We start from the raw sequence: 17528 nt of genomic DNA, 5'->3' as shown, positions 1-17528 counted from the left end.
GAATCTTTGTGAATATGAGTCAGATCAAGCTCGGCCGAGTATAATTTTTTTGAATATGAGTCAGAGCAAGCTCGGATAAGTAGAATTTTGGTGAATATGACTGAGCAAGCTCGATTGAGTAATGATGGGATATGGTTATACGAGTTTATGCAGTAATACATGTAAGTGCAGACTAATTAGCAACATTGCCTCCATCTTGATAGGCAATACCTACGCCTCGTGATGAGTCTGCACACTTTATGAGCTGTACACATGCAACACCCACACACACTTGAAAAGATACTATCATTCACACGAAGGAATGCAACTGGCTGACTTCACTGCACAATTTTGATCTGCTTTTGTTTAATGTGTTATCTACTACTTATAAAAACCAGATGTCTGCCTGCTTTTCGCATTATTGCATCTGTTTTACAGGAAGTAGGGACAGAGAAGCAAGAAAAGGCAAGGATGTTTATGGCTAAGTAGTTTCTTAGAGTACTGTGATATGTTACAACCAGCATAAACAAAAGTAATTCGATGTACTGAAGTAAGCGAAATGTGCAATTACCTTTTAATGTGAGGGTTAATACAGATGCAGTAAGGATACAAAGTCTGCAACACACTGAAGGTTTACTGGTTTTTTATTCAGGAGAAAAATGATGCATCAGAAAAATGAGAAAAAAAACTTTAAATATTGCTTCGAAAACAAATTGGCAATACTGCTTATTCCCAGTCAAAGTGTGAAATATGCTATTGTAGAACATTCATTACGATATCCAGTTTGCACGTTCGCTTTGCGTCTCGCAGTGGAAGTAACAGAACCTTGAAATGAGATAATCCATTGGGGAAAAATGCGCATGAAAGCCCTAACCAACCGACTGCAACTAAATGGTCGCGCGTATAGCGTGACCTATTGACCACAGCATTTGTCCGTAGTTGCATATTCTTTAAATTTTTCCGTACGTAAAAGCATACTGCGATAAAACTGTGGCGTTTTCGTATATCGCGAGTTGTCTCCAGAACCAGAAAATTGGGACGACATCCGAAGGCCATGCCTTCCCGTGAGGGACACCTCGTAGTATTTACCAACTCGCAGCGCGTGTGAATAACGGAAAATCGCGCAAAATTATATCAGCACCGGAAGCCAACCTAAAAAACAGCGTCGCCAGATTAGCAACGTAGCGTGTCAACAAACTCATAGAAATCACAGAACCGAATCTCACCTACGAGTTTTTATCTGCACAGTTCGCGTGTCGGTGCTTATGTTACGTACCGATTGCGCAATCCAAGGCTCCACTCAATTAGTTGCACTGTTCGAGGCTTCTTGATCCAATATTTATAGACAAAAAAGTATCTATAAACGTTGCGTTGAGCGACCGCCTCCATTTTCCAAAACAGACCGCGAAATACCTCTCGGCGCAATTTCGACGGAAAAATCGCAGCGATTGCTGCGACGTTGCGACGCTGCGACCAACCGGTTGGTCGCAGCCGAAAATCGCAGAACCGGCCCTGCGACTGCGATTTTCGTCGCATGCGACGGAAATCGCACTTCCGGTGCGATAATCGCAGTGCAAAATCGCACCATGTGAAACGGCCTTTACCCGCCCGTGTCACATGAAAATACCAGCACGCGCTCAGTTCCCTCTTCCGCCACCAGTAAATATCCTTACGGGATATTTATACACATTGAATTCACAGCTATCACCGCCAAATTCATTGCGATAAGCGTCTTCACTTATCTGTTTTATAGCCCTTGTGGTGTAGTGCCGCTGGAAGCACACCGCAATGCCATGAACGCTTTTATTAGGCGCTAACCTAAACACGCCGTTCACTGCCACAGGTGGCGCGAAGTCAGTGTCATGTTTCTCTTTGGCGGCATCGTATTTCAGCGTCGTCCGCGAGCTCTGTTTCCTGTCGCTGTCTTAAAACGCTACGCATTAGAAAACAACAAGGCGCGCCTCGAGCCGATCGAGCCCACCCTAGACGCGTGTCAGTCACATCGAGCCACAATGATTCTTGCGGAGTAGGCACGTTAAATCTTTCTGCCAAAGTGGCCCCGTGTGAAGAAGCTGTTGACTCAGGCTGAATTCGAGGAGCGTAAGCTTGCTGAAGCCGCAAGAATGAAAATGCATGTCTCATGCAGCTCAGATCCCACTATCTGGGCGTGCATTAGCAACTCATGCTGCAACAATTTGTGCAACACTTTGCATTACGTAGGTGTTCACTAAATTTACGTCTTCCTAATTCTTTAGTGACCTTATGTCGTACACTTTCCTGGTTAGTAAGATTTCTTTTTTCCAATACTTGTGAATATGGCTCTATTGTAAACAGTCAGGCACATCTCAGACCACATACGCTTCTTCAAAGGCAGAAGGTTTCTACACCTAGCTTTAACTATCATTTTCAATTGCTCAGGTTTCATTGGAGAATCATTTGGCAGTGGCCTTCACAAACATCGAGAGCGTGCGCACTTTTTAGGGGGGGGGGGGAGTGTATAACAGCACGTGTAATTTTAAATTGTCTGTTCCTGCAACATTGGTCACCTAACATACAAGCGACTGCGGCCATTTACAAGTGCATTATTGCTTTTTTCTTGTAGGACTTCAGCACAAAACCAGCTCCTGCAGGAACAACTCCATTCCGTTTAAAACGCATCAGAGAAGACTACGAAGCGGTCATCAGGAAAAATATCTCGCTGCAGGCTGAGGCAAGTAAAGTAGTGTTTCTAAGCATATTTCTGTATTACCCTGTTCCACATGAGGTTTGTTTTTGAAAATATGTTGGGGCTATATGTGAATTTCGCCTTGAGGTGCAGCTTTACAGCAGCAAAAATTTTAACTAGAAGTGTAGCTTCAAAACTGCAAGTTTCACACTGCAGTGAAGCCATACTTTTAAAATGCGCCGCTTAAAGCAGCGCTGCGCAAAAGTCCTTCATTCAAAGCGCTTCCTTTATTTCAAACCCAATTTTTAAAATAAATTTTAGGAGCGCCTTAAAGTTCTAATTATCAAGATTCGACTGTAGAACTACAACCTTTAAATGTGAGGTTACAGCAAATCGCTCATTATTTGTTCACTTTTGTGCTTCCAGTATGTTGCACACTGTTTTGGTTATGACCGCAAGTGATGCGCTGTGGCCATTAGTCACAGATACGTGTCGCACCGCTCATTTGGTCCGAAGTAGGTTCACATCTGCTATGCCTTCCACGAAACAATTGTCATATTTTGCGCCTTAAAGGTGTACGACCTAACCGTGGAATTACATGACGCACCTTTCTTTCACCTGTGACACACTTTGTTGGTCCTAAATGGGATCTGTGAGATGTTTTCGTAGCGCTGCCTGCTATGTATGAAATGGAGTATAGTTTCCTTATCTGTTTGCTCAGAGTGAGAAAGCTAGTTTTTTCCTTACTAATAAGTTCTCGCTACGTGACTGGTGCCGCAGTGTGAGGTGTCCAAGCTTCAAGAGGAGTGCAACAACCTCAAGGAAGACCTCTCCAAAGCCCTGGCCGAGAAATCTGACTTGCCGCGCCAGGCTTGACTCTGTGGAATGCGAGGTCGGGGAACTACGCTTCGAGCTTGGCATGAAGACGCATGAGTTGGACGCTTTGGTTAGCTTCTACTCGAACAGAGAGAAGCCACTCCTGAGGAGCTCGCAGGCCCCGCCGGTTTGTGTTAGCTGCTACACGGAGCCGCACATGGTTGAGCTGCAGGAGACCAACGCCAAGTTGCAGCAAGAATCTTGTCGGCTGCAGGCGAGTTCCCTTTGCTTCTATCTTAACCTTCTCCTATCTAGCTTGCTCAGGCTATTGTGCTGCTCCTTGCTGAGAGTGAACTGAGCTTATCCACAGCTACTCGTGGACTGATGCTCTGTTATCGTTTCTATGCACACGCAATCACAGAACAGCATTGTTTGCCTTAATTACATAGGGGTTATTTTTGCCACTGAAAATATTGTATTTCAGTAAAGCCAACTTCTGGTTTTTGCATGAAGTTATTGTGGTGCAGTGTTTGGAAATTGACTCTGCGGCTTTATTTACCTGTTATTTATTGTTGGATACTAGTTTACTTGTCTAACCGAATCTATGTATCATCTTTTGGAGAAGCATTCAGTAAGGAGCAAAAGGCTGACATTGCACTGTGTGAGCCACGAGTACATCACTGCTCTGGTGTGCTTTTAGAAAGAGCAACTACTGTGGCTTGAGCGCATACTTTTGCGTGCTGGGTCATGGTGCCTGGTAGTCATGTGCCACGGCACATGCATGGGTGTTATCAACTCTTGCTTCACACGAGTGGCTCATGTTTGGGCTCGGAAAGTGGCAAAAAAGTATTGGAAAACCGCCAGAGAAATTGGTTGTCACTGAGCATGTGCTGGATCCGTGGGGGATTTTGGTGACCATTGCAGATGAAAGTGGGTGACAAACAGATCTGATAAGTGCAATGGCCAATGGAGAGCAGTGGGCCATTGAAGTGCATAGATAAAGTGGACATCGCTGCAGAAATTTCACTGGTGAACTCCTGAACTTCAGTGGCAAAGGCACATAATGCAAGAAGAGCTAGCTTTTAATGACAATAGTTGGTAACTCATAGTGTGAGGTCGAAGCAACTCCAGATATAGATACGATTGAGCTAACAGGAAGAGGACAGTTCCTGTGGCAGTCTAGTTTGATGAAAACTGCCTAGTTTAACTGTTGTGCGGTGTAGCCTGATCATGTGCAATTGTTTCTTGCCTTCCTGAGACCCATTATGTATACCTAATGTAGGCTGTATCCGCAACATTCGAAAACTGCCCTGAAATTTCGCACTATTTTGTTACGTAACACACTATGAATAATTCATTGTGTCTTATGCAAGCAACATTTGTTCAATCAGGCATAGCAACAATGGCTGATGTGCAGTGGTTGCCGAAGGGATGCGTGCCTCATACTATCAGTGCAAAAACGCCAAGAAATGCTGCTTAGTATGCGAAGACAAATACACAACTATTACCTGTGCTGTGTCGCTTGGTTATGATAAATCAGATATGACTAACTCAGCCCTCCGTCCTTTTCAAGCGTGGCTGCTAATTTTTATAATCCTCAGTTCCACGTGACCTCCATTTCATTTATGCACAATTGTTTTTGATTACAGAGTGAACTGGAAGAGACCACAGCCAGGTCAACCAGTGATCGGGGCAAGATGGCATCACATGTGAAGGAGCTGGAAGATGGGCATGCCCGTCTCAAGCATGACAACCAAGCTCTGGAAGATCGCATAGGTAAGGTTGATAGTTTTCAGTTTGTGTTTTAAATGCGCGACACTTTTCAGAAAGGCAGAGAACCTGTGAAATATTAAGGGAACGCTAATTCAGTTTAGACTCGTAGTGTTCTTTCAAAATACTATTCTCGGTAGCTTGGTGGTAAGAGACTTGTTACTAGAAGAAACCGAACGTCAAACTTCCATTTTTGGAATCACAATGCTGGATCGCCAGTGTGATGTCGCGTAATTGAAAGTAGGTATTTCCCATATGTGGCCCATTTTGAAGCTGTGAACATTCACAAGAATTTCTAAATTCAGGTATTGGTTCTTGTAAAGTGCAATGTAGTCCATCTTTACCGATAGAACTAGGCCCCAGAAGACACCAATAAAATTCATGTCATGGCGAACTGGTGCGTGAACTCCAAGGTGGTATCACGACCCGTCTTTCGATCTTGCATCTTTTCCGACTGATGAAGTCTCCTTTCGTGGTATGAGTGGCTTTCTCGGTATTGTAGAAGGGTGATTTAGTAACACAGCTATACTTATTTTATTTTAGTGTGCCTTTAGAGACAATTGTTCCACAAAGCCTTTGAAGCCAAAGGTTTGTTTTCAAACAAAAAGTGGCAACCAAACGGGAAAGCTAAATGCCAGTGGCACCCACCGACGCTGTTATCACCTTTCTGTCCTTGTTACCACGGAGCTTACAGCTGTGCCACTGCAGAGCAATATCTGCAACCCACTTTCCATCTTGTTTGTCTCATGCCATTCTGAATAAAGCGCACAATTAATGCTAAAGGCTGTGGTCAATACACTACACTCCCATTGTTTGCGTGCACGTCGCAGGCAAAAAGGAACGCAAGAGACGCAGGCCAGTGAAGTACGTGTAAACATCATTACGATAACAAGGAACACCCAGCATTGTGAACGACGACACTTTGGGCTGTACAAAGGCGATATCATAATGCTTGCATAAAATTCAGATGACAGAGGCACTGGAATATACACAGATACAAGATGTAGAAAAAGGACACATTTTAAAGATAGACAGCATTCTCTACTCTGGAGGAGACAACAAAATACGATCACCCAAGACCAGCAATCCCAAACTAAAATTCTTGATTGCAGAAAATTCGTTTGTATAGTAGGATTGAGTGAGAACACTGCTGTAAAATGTTTCTCTTGGTCACATGCACTGGTCAGTTGCAAACGGTCCATAGTCAGTGCTCATAGGGGCATAATAATAAATCTTAAGTCTTCTGAGCAAATTCATATGACTCCCTGTGATATGCAGAATATTGGTTTAGGTGAGACATTGTCTACCGACAAAGCAAGTTGATTTACCATGTGTAAAAAGTGGCGACGTCTGTTTTGTTGCCCAGGAACATGAATGATGTGAAACCTATTGGTTCTTATTTAGATGACCGTTCACACAAGATTACATTTTATTTTGTATTTATCTTGGTACATCTGGCATGCTTGTTGTGATTCTGATTAACCCCTGTGGTGGAGTAGTGGCGTTCCTCTGCTAAGCCAGAGGCCCCGGAATCAAATCCCCGCAGCGGCATGGCCACATGTCGAAGGGGACGGAATGCAAAAAGGACCATGTACCATGCGTTGGGTGGCACTAAAGGACCACAGGTGATCAAAATAATCGTAGGTCCCCCACTGTGACGTGTCTCAACATCATATCATGGCTATGGCATGTAAAACCCCAGAATTTGTCTGGCCCTGATTGATGTGTGGCAGTATTGTGTAGAAACAGTGTAAGAACAGTAGCGTTGATACAATGACTTATAGCTGTGCACACACAGGCATCGCGTTTCACTGATCGTGCAAGACAACATAATCGAGAGGCTGGTGATAAACTCTGCATAGGTAGCAAAGGCTTTACTAGAGGAAAAGGCTGTTTTTATTCTGATTAAGATCATTATGATCATTTTGTGGAAACATCAGCATATGTATTTGCACTTTATCCAATGATGCAGATTCACACATAAAATTACACTGCTTTGCTTCCCTTCGGTGAATTTCACAACTGTGCAAAGTCCTGAGCGCAATGTCCAGCACGTTCTTCCGTGCCATCTTGTCTTTTTAACTTTAGTAAATCGGGTGTCTGTTCTCCTTGGTTTGAGGTGCTAGTTATAAATGCAAAGCGATATTAGCAATGTGTGCTACTCTCCCAGAACCACAAAAAGAGACAATAGATATGAGAATACAAAAACGCCTGTGTCCCGTGCATTGGAGGCATGTTAAATATCTCCTGGTGGTCAAAATTAATCCGGAGTCCCACACTACGGCGTGCCTCGTAATGAAATTGTGGTTCTGGTACGTAAAACCCCAGAATTCTATTAGTGCAAGACCGCAAGAGGGGTACCTGCTTGAAGCGAGCTTGAGACAAGTTCCTGAAACAGGCGAAACCTGGAACAGCCAAGTCCCTGGAAAAGCGGTCTCAAAGAAATGTGTTGCTTGTCAGTCTGTGCTGTTACAAGCTTGCTGCTGCTTTTGCTTATGAACAAAAAACGTATGCATCCTTAGAAAAAAAGGGTGATCGAAGCAAGCTTTAATAATTTGTGCTATCTCCGTGTTTTTTTTTATAGCTTCAAAAGAAACTGCGCTAGCCTCGTCCTGTCTGCCGGATTTGGCGAATTTTAAATGTTCACAGGCGGACAGGTGTAGGTGATGCAATAACGTGCAGTTAAGAGTACAGTGGTTTAAGCGCTATCACACCACCGGTAATGTGCAGTAGTTTCGCACAATATCAATGGAACAGGAACACTACAATCCAATCTTTTCTCACAAAGTTCCAAAGAATAAAGTGGGTGGTCTATAATAATTTTTTTTATTTGCCTGCAATGTTTCCAGAGATTGTGTTTGTTTTAAACATGTATTTGAAGCATTTCTGATCATGAAAAATTAGTTCATTTTTTCCCAAAAAAGGGTAAAAATGGCTTAAGGAGCTAAAGGGCCCGAGGAGGCCCAAATTTATCCGAGGTCCTCTACTATACCATGTCTGATTGCCTCTGCGTTGCATTGCGGTAATAAAATCAATCAATCAATCAACCTTCAAGTGAAAAAACTCGAACACAATGCACAGGTGACGTGGAGGTGAAGCTGAACAACCAGCTGGAACTTCAGAGGAATTCCGAGGAAGAGTGCGTCTATGAGTGCGTCACGGAAGGAGATGCCCACAAGGACGCACTGAGGCAGCAGATAGACGAGCTCACCGCGGAGGCTGTGGAGGAGAGGTTGCAGGCAGAGTTGGAAGAGCTTCAGAACCAGTGTGAAGGCTGCAAGACCTCGGCCTCCCATAAGGGCCAGCTCACCGCGGAGAAATAGCGCTCAGAGCCTGGCTCTGACTGGCGCAAGTTATAGCACCAGCTGCAAGTTATCGTACCTGCTTTTCTTTTCATTGAGTCCACATAACGAGGACTGCGCAAAGAAGCTCCTAGCCGCTTTTGCCTCCATTAATTGTGAAACGAATATGAAGTCTGTCAATGAAGAAATCAAATCTAGCTTTGAGAGAAGAGGCTGCCATGTGGAAAGAGAAATTCCTCAACCAGCAATCTCTTCGTAAGCGAAGAGAGCCACTGTAAGTATGACCTCACCAAGTAGCGTGTGTAGTTCACTGTAACGGTTGTCTATAGACAGTTCAAACTTTGTGTGAGGGAATCGGCATCTTGAGCTGTTGGTTTCTCAGTTTTGTGCTGTGATTTCAAATTAACATAGTCGTGAGACACCGAACCCATCGATACTATCATTTTCATGGACGCAAGCCAACCGAAGCACTAGGCTTTGATGGCGAGAAAAAACAAACAAAAAACTGTAGCATTGCGCATAATGGTGGCATTCCAGTGCTTCTGTAATATAGTCTATTGGCCGCGAGATCGAACTATAGGTGACAGTACCATCGCCACATTAGCGTGGATAGGCGGTCGATGGTGCGCATTGAAATGAACGCGTTGACGTTCCGCTGTGAACAATTAGGCCTAATTTTCTTGTAATAAAGCGCGCTGAGTGCACTGAGCTGTGCTTCAAATCGCTTGGAAGCACTAGAAAACCGGATTTTTAACCTCCATATTGCGGTACATCAGAGAACTGAACTATATCGTATTTCACCGTTCAATTTGTTTATTCCCAAAAATGTGGCGCGAGTGCACGCGTTAATTTCAATGCTGCTGTAGTGAACGTATGGTGAATGTAATGAGACATTACGACGAACTTTGAAGCGCAAACGTCACGGTCTTGCGGTGACGGGAGAATTCACAGGAGAATTCACGAGGAGGGCAAGCCGAGGTCGGGTGGCGTGTACATGAAAGAACATCGGCGCAGATGAGCGACGATCGGCTACGAGGTGGATGCTGGCAGGCTCAGGATCTCGGAAGACGTAGTACCAGTTATACAATGGCCGTGGCCCTGACGTCAATGACACTTTGCCCGCAACAAGGACGTCTGTCCCGGTCCACTCGCCGTTTCTGTTTGCCAGTGTTTCGCTGCTAAGACCTACCATAGGTACAGGGCAGCCTGGGAAGGCCTCAAGAGCCTCTCACCGCATGCGAGCTGCCTCCTGAAGGCGACTCGTGACGCATGCTACCGACAGCTTGGCTCGGCTCGCCCTCGCCTCGCTCTCCAACTGCAGTCTCTTCAGTTCTGACCTCTCTTTGTGCCGCTGTCTAACTGTGCGACACATTTCCACATTTTTTAAGATTGCTAGAGCATGAACCACTCGATAGAGGATCGAGTCACAGACTATATTATTGAGCCATAGGACTCATTGATGTGAATTGCCTGCTCTGCTCTAAACTAGTACCACTTTCATTGTCATACTATCGCTGTGTTGTGCCATTTCCCTATTGTGCTATTGCCCCATGTGAAAAAAACTGTGCGTGTGATCTTGCACTTGTCCTGATCCTTTTCACCTCAGTGAATAAAAAAAACTTGATGAATGTCCTAACCATCACAACTGCCAGTAAATATCACCCTGTGATCTCAAACCTAATAACTTCATTGTTTTACAGCGTAAGCTGTTATGGGCTCATTACAATAGCCGTTTCGTGTCGCGATGATGCCGTCGCCAGCGGCCGCGTAACCGTTGTCGCCGGAAACTCGAAAAAAGTACCCGATTCTCGCCGGGATTGAACCCGAGCCCACTGCGTGGGAGCCAGATACTCTACCACTGAGCCACGCAAGCGCTTGCTATCGGGCCGCGGAAAATAACCTAAGGCAAACGCAGGGTGAGCCGACTCGAGCTTTCGCCAGTATGGTGGTACCATCTAGGTAAGATGCCTGCAAACGCAGCGTCCGCAGGCGCAGACGACGATATGCGATTCAGACGAGGCGCACAATCAACGCACTCCCGAGCTGCCGAGCCTCCGCCAGTATGGTGGCGTCATCTAGATAAGGTGCCTGCAAACGCGGCGCGCCCGACGTGTAAGTTGTAATTGTAAGGCTTGATCGGGCTCAGCAGACTGCTGTGGAGAGAGCATTACAACCTGCAGCTCGCCGTTGACGCCGGGTGAACAATTCAGATCGTTCTCGTCAAAACGAGGCGAACAGACTTCCGCGAAGACCCTGTTGTGCGTGGTGCCCAAATTGGAGCTACTCTTGAGCCACTCCACCAGCTTATGCTGTGACTGTGCTGCGTGTGCCGCGCAGGCCTGTGACATTTTTGTCTGCTTCATTCTAAAATTTGTTGTGTGCTGCCTAATTTACTGCTTAGTGTGGTACTTGTCGCGCAGCAACAGGAAGTGGACCTGGAAAAGCCTTAATCAAGAAACAAGCAAGGAATAATATTTCATGCTGTCTGCTGATACCAGCATAGTGCAGGATTTAGATGTGTTAGGTGGAGTAAAGTACAGTCGCTATAGGTTTGTGAGGTCTAGGATTTCTCTCAATTTGAAGAGTAAAATTAGCCGAGAAGAAACAGGCCCACCTAGATGCAGTGAGGGTAAAAGCGCACGAAGTCAGGCTGGTGCTCGCAAACAAATATGCAGCTTTAGAACAGAAAAATGAAGACCGTAACTAGGTTGATCTCAGAAGCAGCACTTGAAATGAGGTAAGGCACCAAGGCAACCAGTAGGTAAGCTCTCCCAAGGAACAAAGGACCTAATAAAGAAACGGCAAAACATGAAAGTGTCAAACTCTAGAGGTCAGATAGAATTCGCTGAAATGTCGAAACTGATCAACATGAAATTAAGGAATATCCGAAATTATAACGTGGAAAAGATTACGGAAGCAGTAAAATATGGACACAGCATGAAATCAGTGAGAAGAAAACTAGGCATAGGACAAGGCAAAATGTATGCACTGAAAGATAAGCAGAGTAATATCATCAGCAATTTCGATGATATAGTAAAAGCAGTGGAAGAACTCTATACTGACCTGTACAGTTCCCAGAGCAGCCAAGCTACTTTCAGTCGAAGTTGTGGTGAACAGGATACAGAGGCCCTTTCTATAAATAGCGATGAACTTATAAAGGCCTTGAAAGACATGACCAGGGGGAAAGCTGCTGGAGAAGATGGAATAACAGTCGATTTAATCAAGGATGGAGGAGATATCATACTTGAAAAGCTTGCGGCCCTTTATACGCAATGCCCCACGACTTCAAGTTCACCAAAAAGCTGGAAGAACGCCAACATTATACTCATCCACAAGAAGGGAGACGTTAAAGAATTGAATAATTGTAGAAGCGTTAGCTTGCTCTCAGTATTGTATAAAATATTCACCACGGTAATTTATTCACGAAGGTAACTTCGGCCAACCAAGAGAACAGGCTGGCTTCAGGAAGGGATATTCTACGATGGATCGTATCCATGTCATCAACCAGGTAATAGAGAAATCTGCGGAGTACAATCAGCCTCTCTATATGGCTTCCATATATTATGAAAAAGCATTTGATTCAGTAGAGATACCAGCAGTGATAGAGGCATTACGTAACCAAGGAGTACAGGTTGCATACGTGAATATATTGGAAAATATCTACAAGGATTGCACAGCAACCTTGGTTCTACACAAGAAAAGTAGAAAGTTACCTATCAAGAAAGGGGTCAGGTAAGGAGACACAATCTCCCCAATGCTATTCACTGCATGCTTAGAAGAAGTATTCAAGCTCTTTTGCTGGGAAGGCTTAGGTGTGAGAATCAACGGCAAATATCCCAGCAACCTTCGGTTTGCAGACGACATTGCCCTATTCAGCAACAATGGGGACGAATTACTGCAAATGATTGAGGACCTTAACCGAGAAAATGTAAGAGTGGGGTTGAAGAATAATATGCAGAAGGCAAAGATAATGTTCAATAGCCTGACAAGGAAACGAAGAGTCTGCAAGCTGTACCCGAGCCGTCCGTCGCTAGAGGGTCGAGACGGGCTCGCTGGAAGACAAGCAAGCATCTGGTGGTCACGTAAGCGCTGTGGGGTGCTCGGCTAAGTGTTGGGCGGTTTAAGCTTGATTTTTGGCAATAAGCTACAGAAGGCTGTACTGTTTTGGTTGAGACAGTCAGCTCGTCCTCATGACGAATAGCTCGCCTGGCCAGGGGCGCTGCCCCTGGTCAGCTTCTGTCCCTCCTAATCAAATGCCTCTAGAAGCCTTTTTTCGTAGTGGAGTGAGCAGCATTCCGGTGGCGCTGGTACCTTTGAATGGCGGCTCCATTCGAATCAATAACCCGCAAGCAATTCAGGCGGATCTTAAGTCTGTGACTCATCACTACCTGCATATCACAGACGTTCGACAATTTGGACGAGGAGGCATCGTCTGCAGATCGCCAGATGAGGCATGTGTAGCAGATCTACTAAAATGTTCCTCGTTTGGCTCCATTAAGGTGAACGCTTTCATTCCACCTCATCTGGCATGCACGAAGGGAATAGTGCGTGGTGTGGACTCTCGACTGAGTCCGTCAGAAACACTGGAAGAGCTCTCTGCGGCAGGTGTTATTGCCATTTATCGGTGCAACCGCGTGACTGATAACGTACGTGTACCGACAGAATCTGTGATTGCCACGTTTGCGGGTACATCATGTCCTTCAGAATTAAAAATTTGGCCACTAATTTTTCGTGTAGACCCTCTAGCATCGCGCCCGTTACAATGCCGTAGTTGTTGGCGTTTTGGACACAGTGCGGGTGGCTGCAAGTCTAGTCCTCGTTGCTGCGTCTGTGGTGAGGGACATCCGGGCAATGAGTGCGCAACTCAAACGGAGAAGTGTTGCCTATGTGGAGGTGCGCATCAGGCTAATAATTCTGACTGCCCTTCTCGATCACAAGAAATTCAAATTCTTGAAGTAATGGATAAAAGGCGTTGCTCCCGCAGAGAGGCTACTGTAGCTGTAAAGGAAAGATCCCATGGTTACGCTGGTGTTGTGGCGCGGCAACCTGCTGCCATGGATTCAACCATTTCAGAAGCGATTGCAACCGCGGTCGAAAAGTCAATGGCTAAGGTCATGGAACGCCTCGTTGAAAGTGTGTCTGACTGTATATCGCAAATCGTGTCCGCACAATTAACGCAACTGCTGCAGGCAACTTCTGTACCTCTTCCTAATGTGGTACCTGAGCTCAACATGCCCAATCTGCCAATCGTCAGTACGGACAAGGAATCAAATATGGCTGGTCCCAGTAACTTGGAGTTGGATGGTGTATCGACTATGGATGTGGAGTCGCGGGCCCCCAAACGTCGCGGGTCCCCCATTAATGTTGGCTCAAATTCTCGCCCCCATTCTAAACCCAAGAAAAGCCCTAATGGCGCCGAATTAACAGACTCTATTTTGGAGAGAGCAATTGCCACTGCGGTGCTCTCGCCGCCCGAGGGCTGATGAGAGTGCTTCAGTGGAATTGTCGTTCTATACTTGCTGCTTCAACAGATTTACTTCATCTCACACATAAATTTTGTCCGGATATCATACTTTTACAAGAAACTTGGTTGTATACAGGAAAAAATTTTTCATTGCGAAATTATCGATGTTTTCGTTTGGACCGTCCTACTAGAGGCGGAGGCATTGTAATATTTATTTCAACAAAATTTTGCCACATAACAAAGCTAGCATTCACGTTAATGGCCCCAGACAGCGAAATACTTGCGGTAGAAATAAATTTGCCCGGATGTAGACCTTTCACAGTCGTAAATTCCTACTTTCCTGTTGGGGTCCAGAACATTAGTTCCTTAGATTCAATTATAGCAAATTGCGGAAAAGATATAATCTTAGCTGGTGATTTCAATTCGCATCATGTATCATGGGGATACAAAACGGATCAGTGTGGTAAACGACTGTGGGAATGGGCAGTAGATAATGGGCTTTCCTGCATGAACACTTGAGCCGTTACGTTTCTCCGAGGACAGTCTCGCTCTTTTTTAGACCTGACGTTCTCTGGAACAAATATTGTTGTGTCTTCATGGTCAACGATTGACTGCGCAACAAACAGTGACCACCTACCTGTTGTTCTTGAAGTGGTAGGCCCGCTAACCTCTCCGGAGCTTCATAAGAGAAGTTTTATTAATTATACTCGTTTTAATACTTGTTTGAAAACAGCGTTTAATTCCATGAGACATATGAGTTGTATTCAAAAGGCTCATACTTTATGTTCGATATTGGAGGATTCTAAAAAACGATCTGAATTTGTAATTTGTTCTAGTAAAAGCAATAGCCCTAGTAAATGGTGGAATGACGACTGCACTAGAGAATTTAGGCGGAGGAAAGCTGCGTGGAAAAAGCTCCTATACAACCAGTGTCCAAAAAACTGGAATGATTACAAATACATAGCGGCCACCTTTAAACGTACAGTTTCTAAAGCGAAAGAAGAGTTTAACATCAGGTATTTTGATTTCTTGTCCCAAACACGCAACAGAGGGGCATTGTTCCGCTTTCTAAGATCACTGAAGATGATTCAACCATCAATCAATGCAGATTCACTTGTTCTTACACCGAATGAAATTACTGAGTTCTTGGAAAAAATTGGCAAAGGGCTTGAGAGCCGCTTTTCATCTTGTCTCCCTTGTCGGCCTTTATTGCTTGGCTCTGTGGACAATTTCGAAGAGGTGTCATTACCGGAATTGGCCTCAGTGATTGTAAGTTTGCCCGCTGCTGCCCCAGGTCCGGATGGGGTTACCACCGCAATGATAAAAATTTTGTATAAGGAGTATCCTGATGTCTTATTGGCTCTGGTTAATCATTCTATTGAGAAGGCTTGGATCCCATTGCAATGGAAACTCGCTAAAGTAATATTATTACTCAAAAATCAAGGTAGTGGATATATACTGGAGAACATTCGGCCTATTTCATTAACGTCAAACCTTGTTAAGCTAATCGAAAGAATACTAAATGTCCGAATCATGAAGTTCGTGAACACCAGAGAACTGCTCAGCCCTTTCCAAATTGGTTTTAGACCAGGCATGTCCATCTGGTGTGCGCACGCAGACATAGAAAGTCGAATTCATATTGCACGGCGCCACGGGAGATGTGCTGCACTGGTCACGCTAGATATCGCCAAAGCTTATGATAGTGTCGAGCATGCAATATTATTGGATAGAATGAATGCACTAGATCTCCCACATTACTTTAAAAGATGGACAGCCGAGTTTTTGAGGGGGAGAGAATTTTTCTGTGTTAGGAATGGCATCGCCTCTAGAAGGTTTACACAGACCAGGGGTGTACCTCAAGGGGCCGTTTTGTCTCCCGTATTTTTCAATATATTACTAAGTGGTATACCTTGTCAGGCTGATGTAAACACATATGTCTACGCAGATGATATTGCATTTTTTTGCTTCTGCAGACGACATTCAGTCTCTTTACGGAAAATTGCAATCTTATCTCAACACACTTGAAAAATACCTGGAAGGAATTCGCCTATCTCTGAACGTTAACAAGAGTGCGGTGCTGGCCTTTCCGCTAAGTAGTCCAGTGTATTTAACTCTCTGTTATCAGAACAAAGTCATCCCCCAAGTTGAACAAACCAAGTACCTTGGGGTGATTTATGACAATAAACTCAATTGGCTACCGCACATTGAGTATATTGCTAAAAAAGGGGGCCGTGCTCTCGGAATATTACGACGGCTGAGCAACAATCGGTCTGGCATGCGAAGAGACACACTACTAATGATATACAAAATGTATGTCAGGCCAGTATTAGAATTTGGGTGTGTTCTTTTCTCTGGAAGTGCCGCGTACAAAATTCGTCCCCTTGTTTTAATAGAACGGGATGCGCTCCGACTCTGCCTTGGCCTCCCCAAATTCGTATCGAACGCTGTGCTTTACCTGGAAGCGCGAGTGCCATCGTTAATGGCTAGATTCAGACTACTAACAGTCCAAACCTTTCTGCGACTGCACGAATCGCCTTTCAGAAGACACCAGACAGTGTTCATAAGTCAGCCCACTTTATTTTTTAATGTCCACTGGCCCCGTTTTCACACGCCACAGGTGGTTTTTGCGCAGGCAATACTCGAGCCGTTGAATGTTAAGCTCTATAATATAACTCCTACAAAGTCTGCTACCCTCTCTCTAGAAAGTATTTTTGATAACATCTACCCAAATAATGCAAAACTTTTATCTTCACGAATTCTCAATGCCATGCTGGATGATCACTTGTGTCATATTCAGACCGATGCTATAATAGCTACAGATGCATCACAGAACCACGAAAAGGCAGGTGTAGGAATTTTTTCTCATTCGCTAGATTGGTCCTATTCGATTAGACTTCCGTATTTTACACCTATCTACACAGCGGAATTCTTAGCTGTGGTTTTAGCATTACGGAAGTTGAACCCCTCTCATTCATCAGTTGCTATTATCACCGACTCACTCTCTCTGTGTTCGTCGCTTACAACGCGTAGTGACTCAAAAATTTTGCAAGAGTTACATCTGTTAGCTCCGTCTCATTTGAGTTTACTTCGCTTAATTTGGGTGCCCGGGCACAAAGGTTTGCCTTTGAATGAGTGTGCAGATTCATTAGCGAAGGCTTCCCTAGGGGGTCCTTTAGTACCTGCCGTTCCCCCAACCGCCTATATCACTGCCGCTAGGTTTAGGAGATTAACAATGATGAATGAGATATATAATTCTAGTATGGCTTCGCATTCTGACTACCACCATCTACTATTCCCTTGGAATCGTAAATTCTGCCCAACACGAAAATTAGAGATTACACTAACCAGGATACGTTGCCGCATCCCGACACTAAATTTCTATACACACAGGGCTGGTTTGGCGGCATCTCCTTTGTGTATACAGTGCGGCGAACCAGAAACTATTGATCATTTTCTCCTTGCTTGCCGACGATTCTCCTCAGTAAGGAAAAGGGTGCTGGAGGACCCGGTAAACAAACTTGGCCTCAGTATG

The 17528-nt window shown here is 44.7% G+C and overlaps 2 protein-coding genes across 3 annotated transcripts in view; one reads left to right on the top strand and one right to left on the bottom strand.

Moving 5' to 3' along the window:
* LOC119446406 (uncharacterized) overlaps positions 1–8809 on the top strand; it is a 36201-nt gene extending 27392 nt beyond the window's left edge. The window contains exons 1-2 of one of the 2 annotated variants that reach the window (XM_037710837.2): positions 5122–5236; positions 8312–8809. In XM_037710837.2, the coding sequence (XP_037566765.2) occupies positions 5158–5236; positions 8312–8553 (321 nt within the window). In that variant the 5' untranslated portion in view covers positions 5122–5157 and the 3' untranslated portion in view covers positions 8554–8809. Of the gene's footprint in view, positions 1–5121; positions 5237–8311 lie in introns of those variants that run through there. The other variant, XM_049660665.1, reaches the window with a different exon arrangement.
* The window catches only part of LOC125943813 (uncharacterized), a 269745-nt gene that overhangs the window by 152602 nt on the left and 99615 nt on the right, over positions 1–17528 (bottom strand). The window lies entirely within an intron of this gene.

Source organism: Dermacentor silvarum, chromosome 1 (assembly GCF_013339745.2).
Source record: "Dermacentor silvarum isolate Dsil-2018 chromosome 1, BIME_Dsil_1.4, whole genome shotgun sequence".
NCBI classification, from domain to species: Eukaryota; Metazoa; Arthropoda; class Arachnida; order Ixodida; family Ixodidae; genus Dermacentor; species Dermacentor silvarum.
Note: the sequence above shows the minus strand (reverse complement) of the source record. Positions and strands in the feature narration are given on the sequence as shown.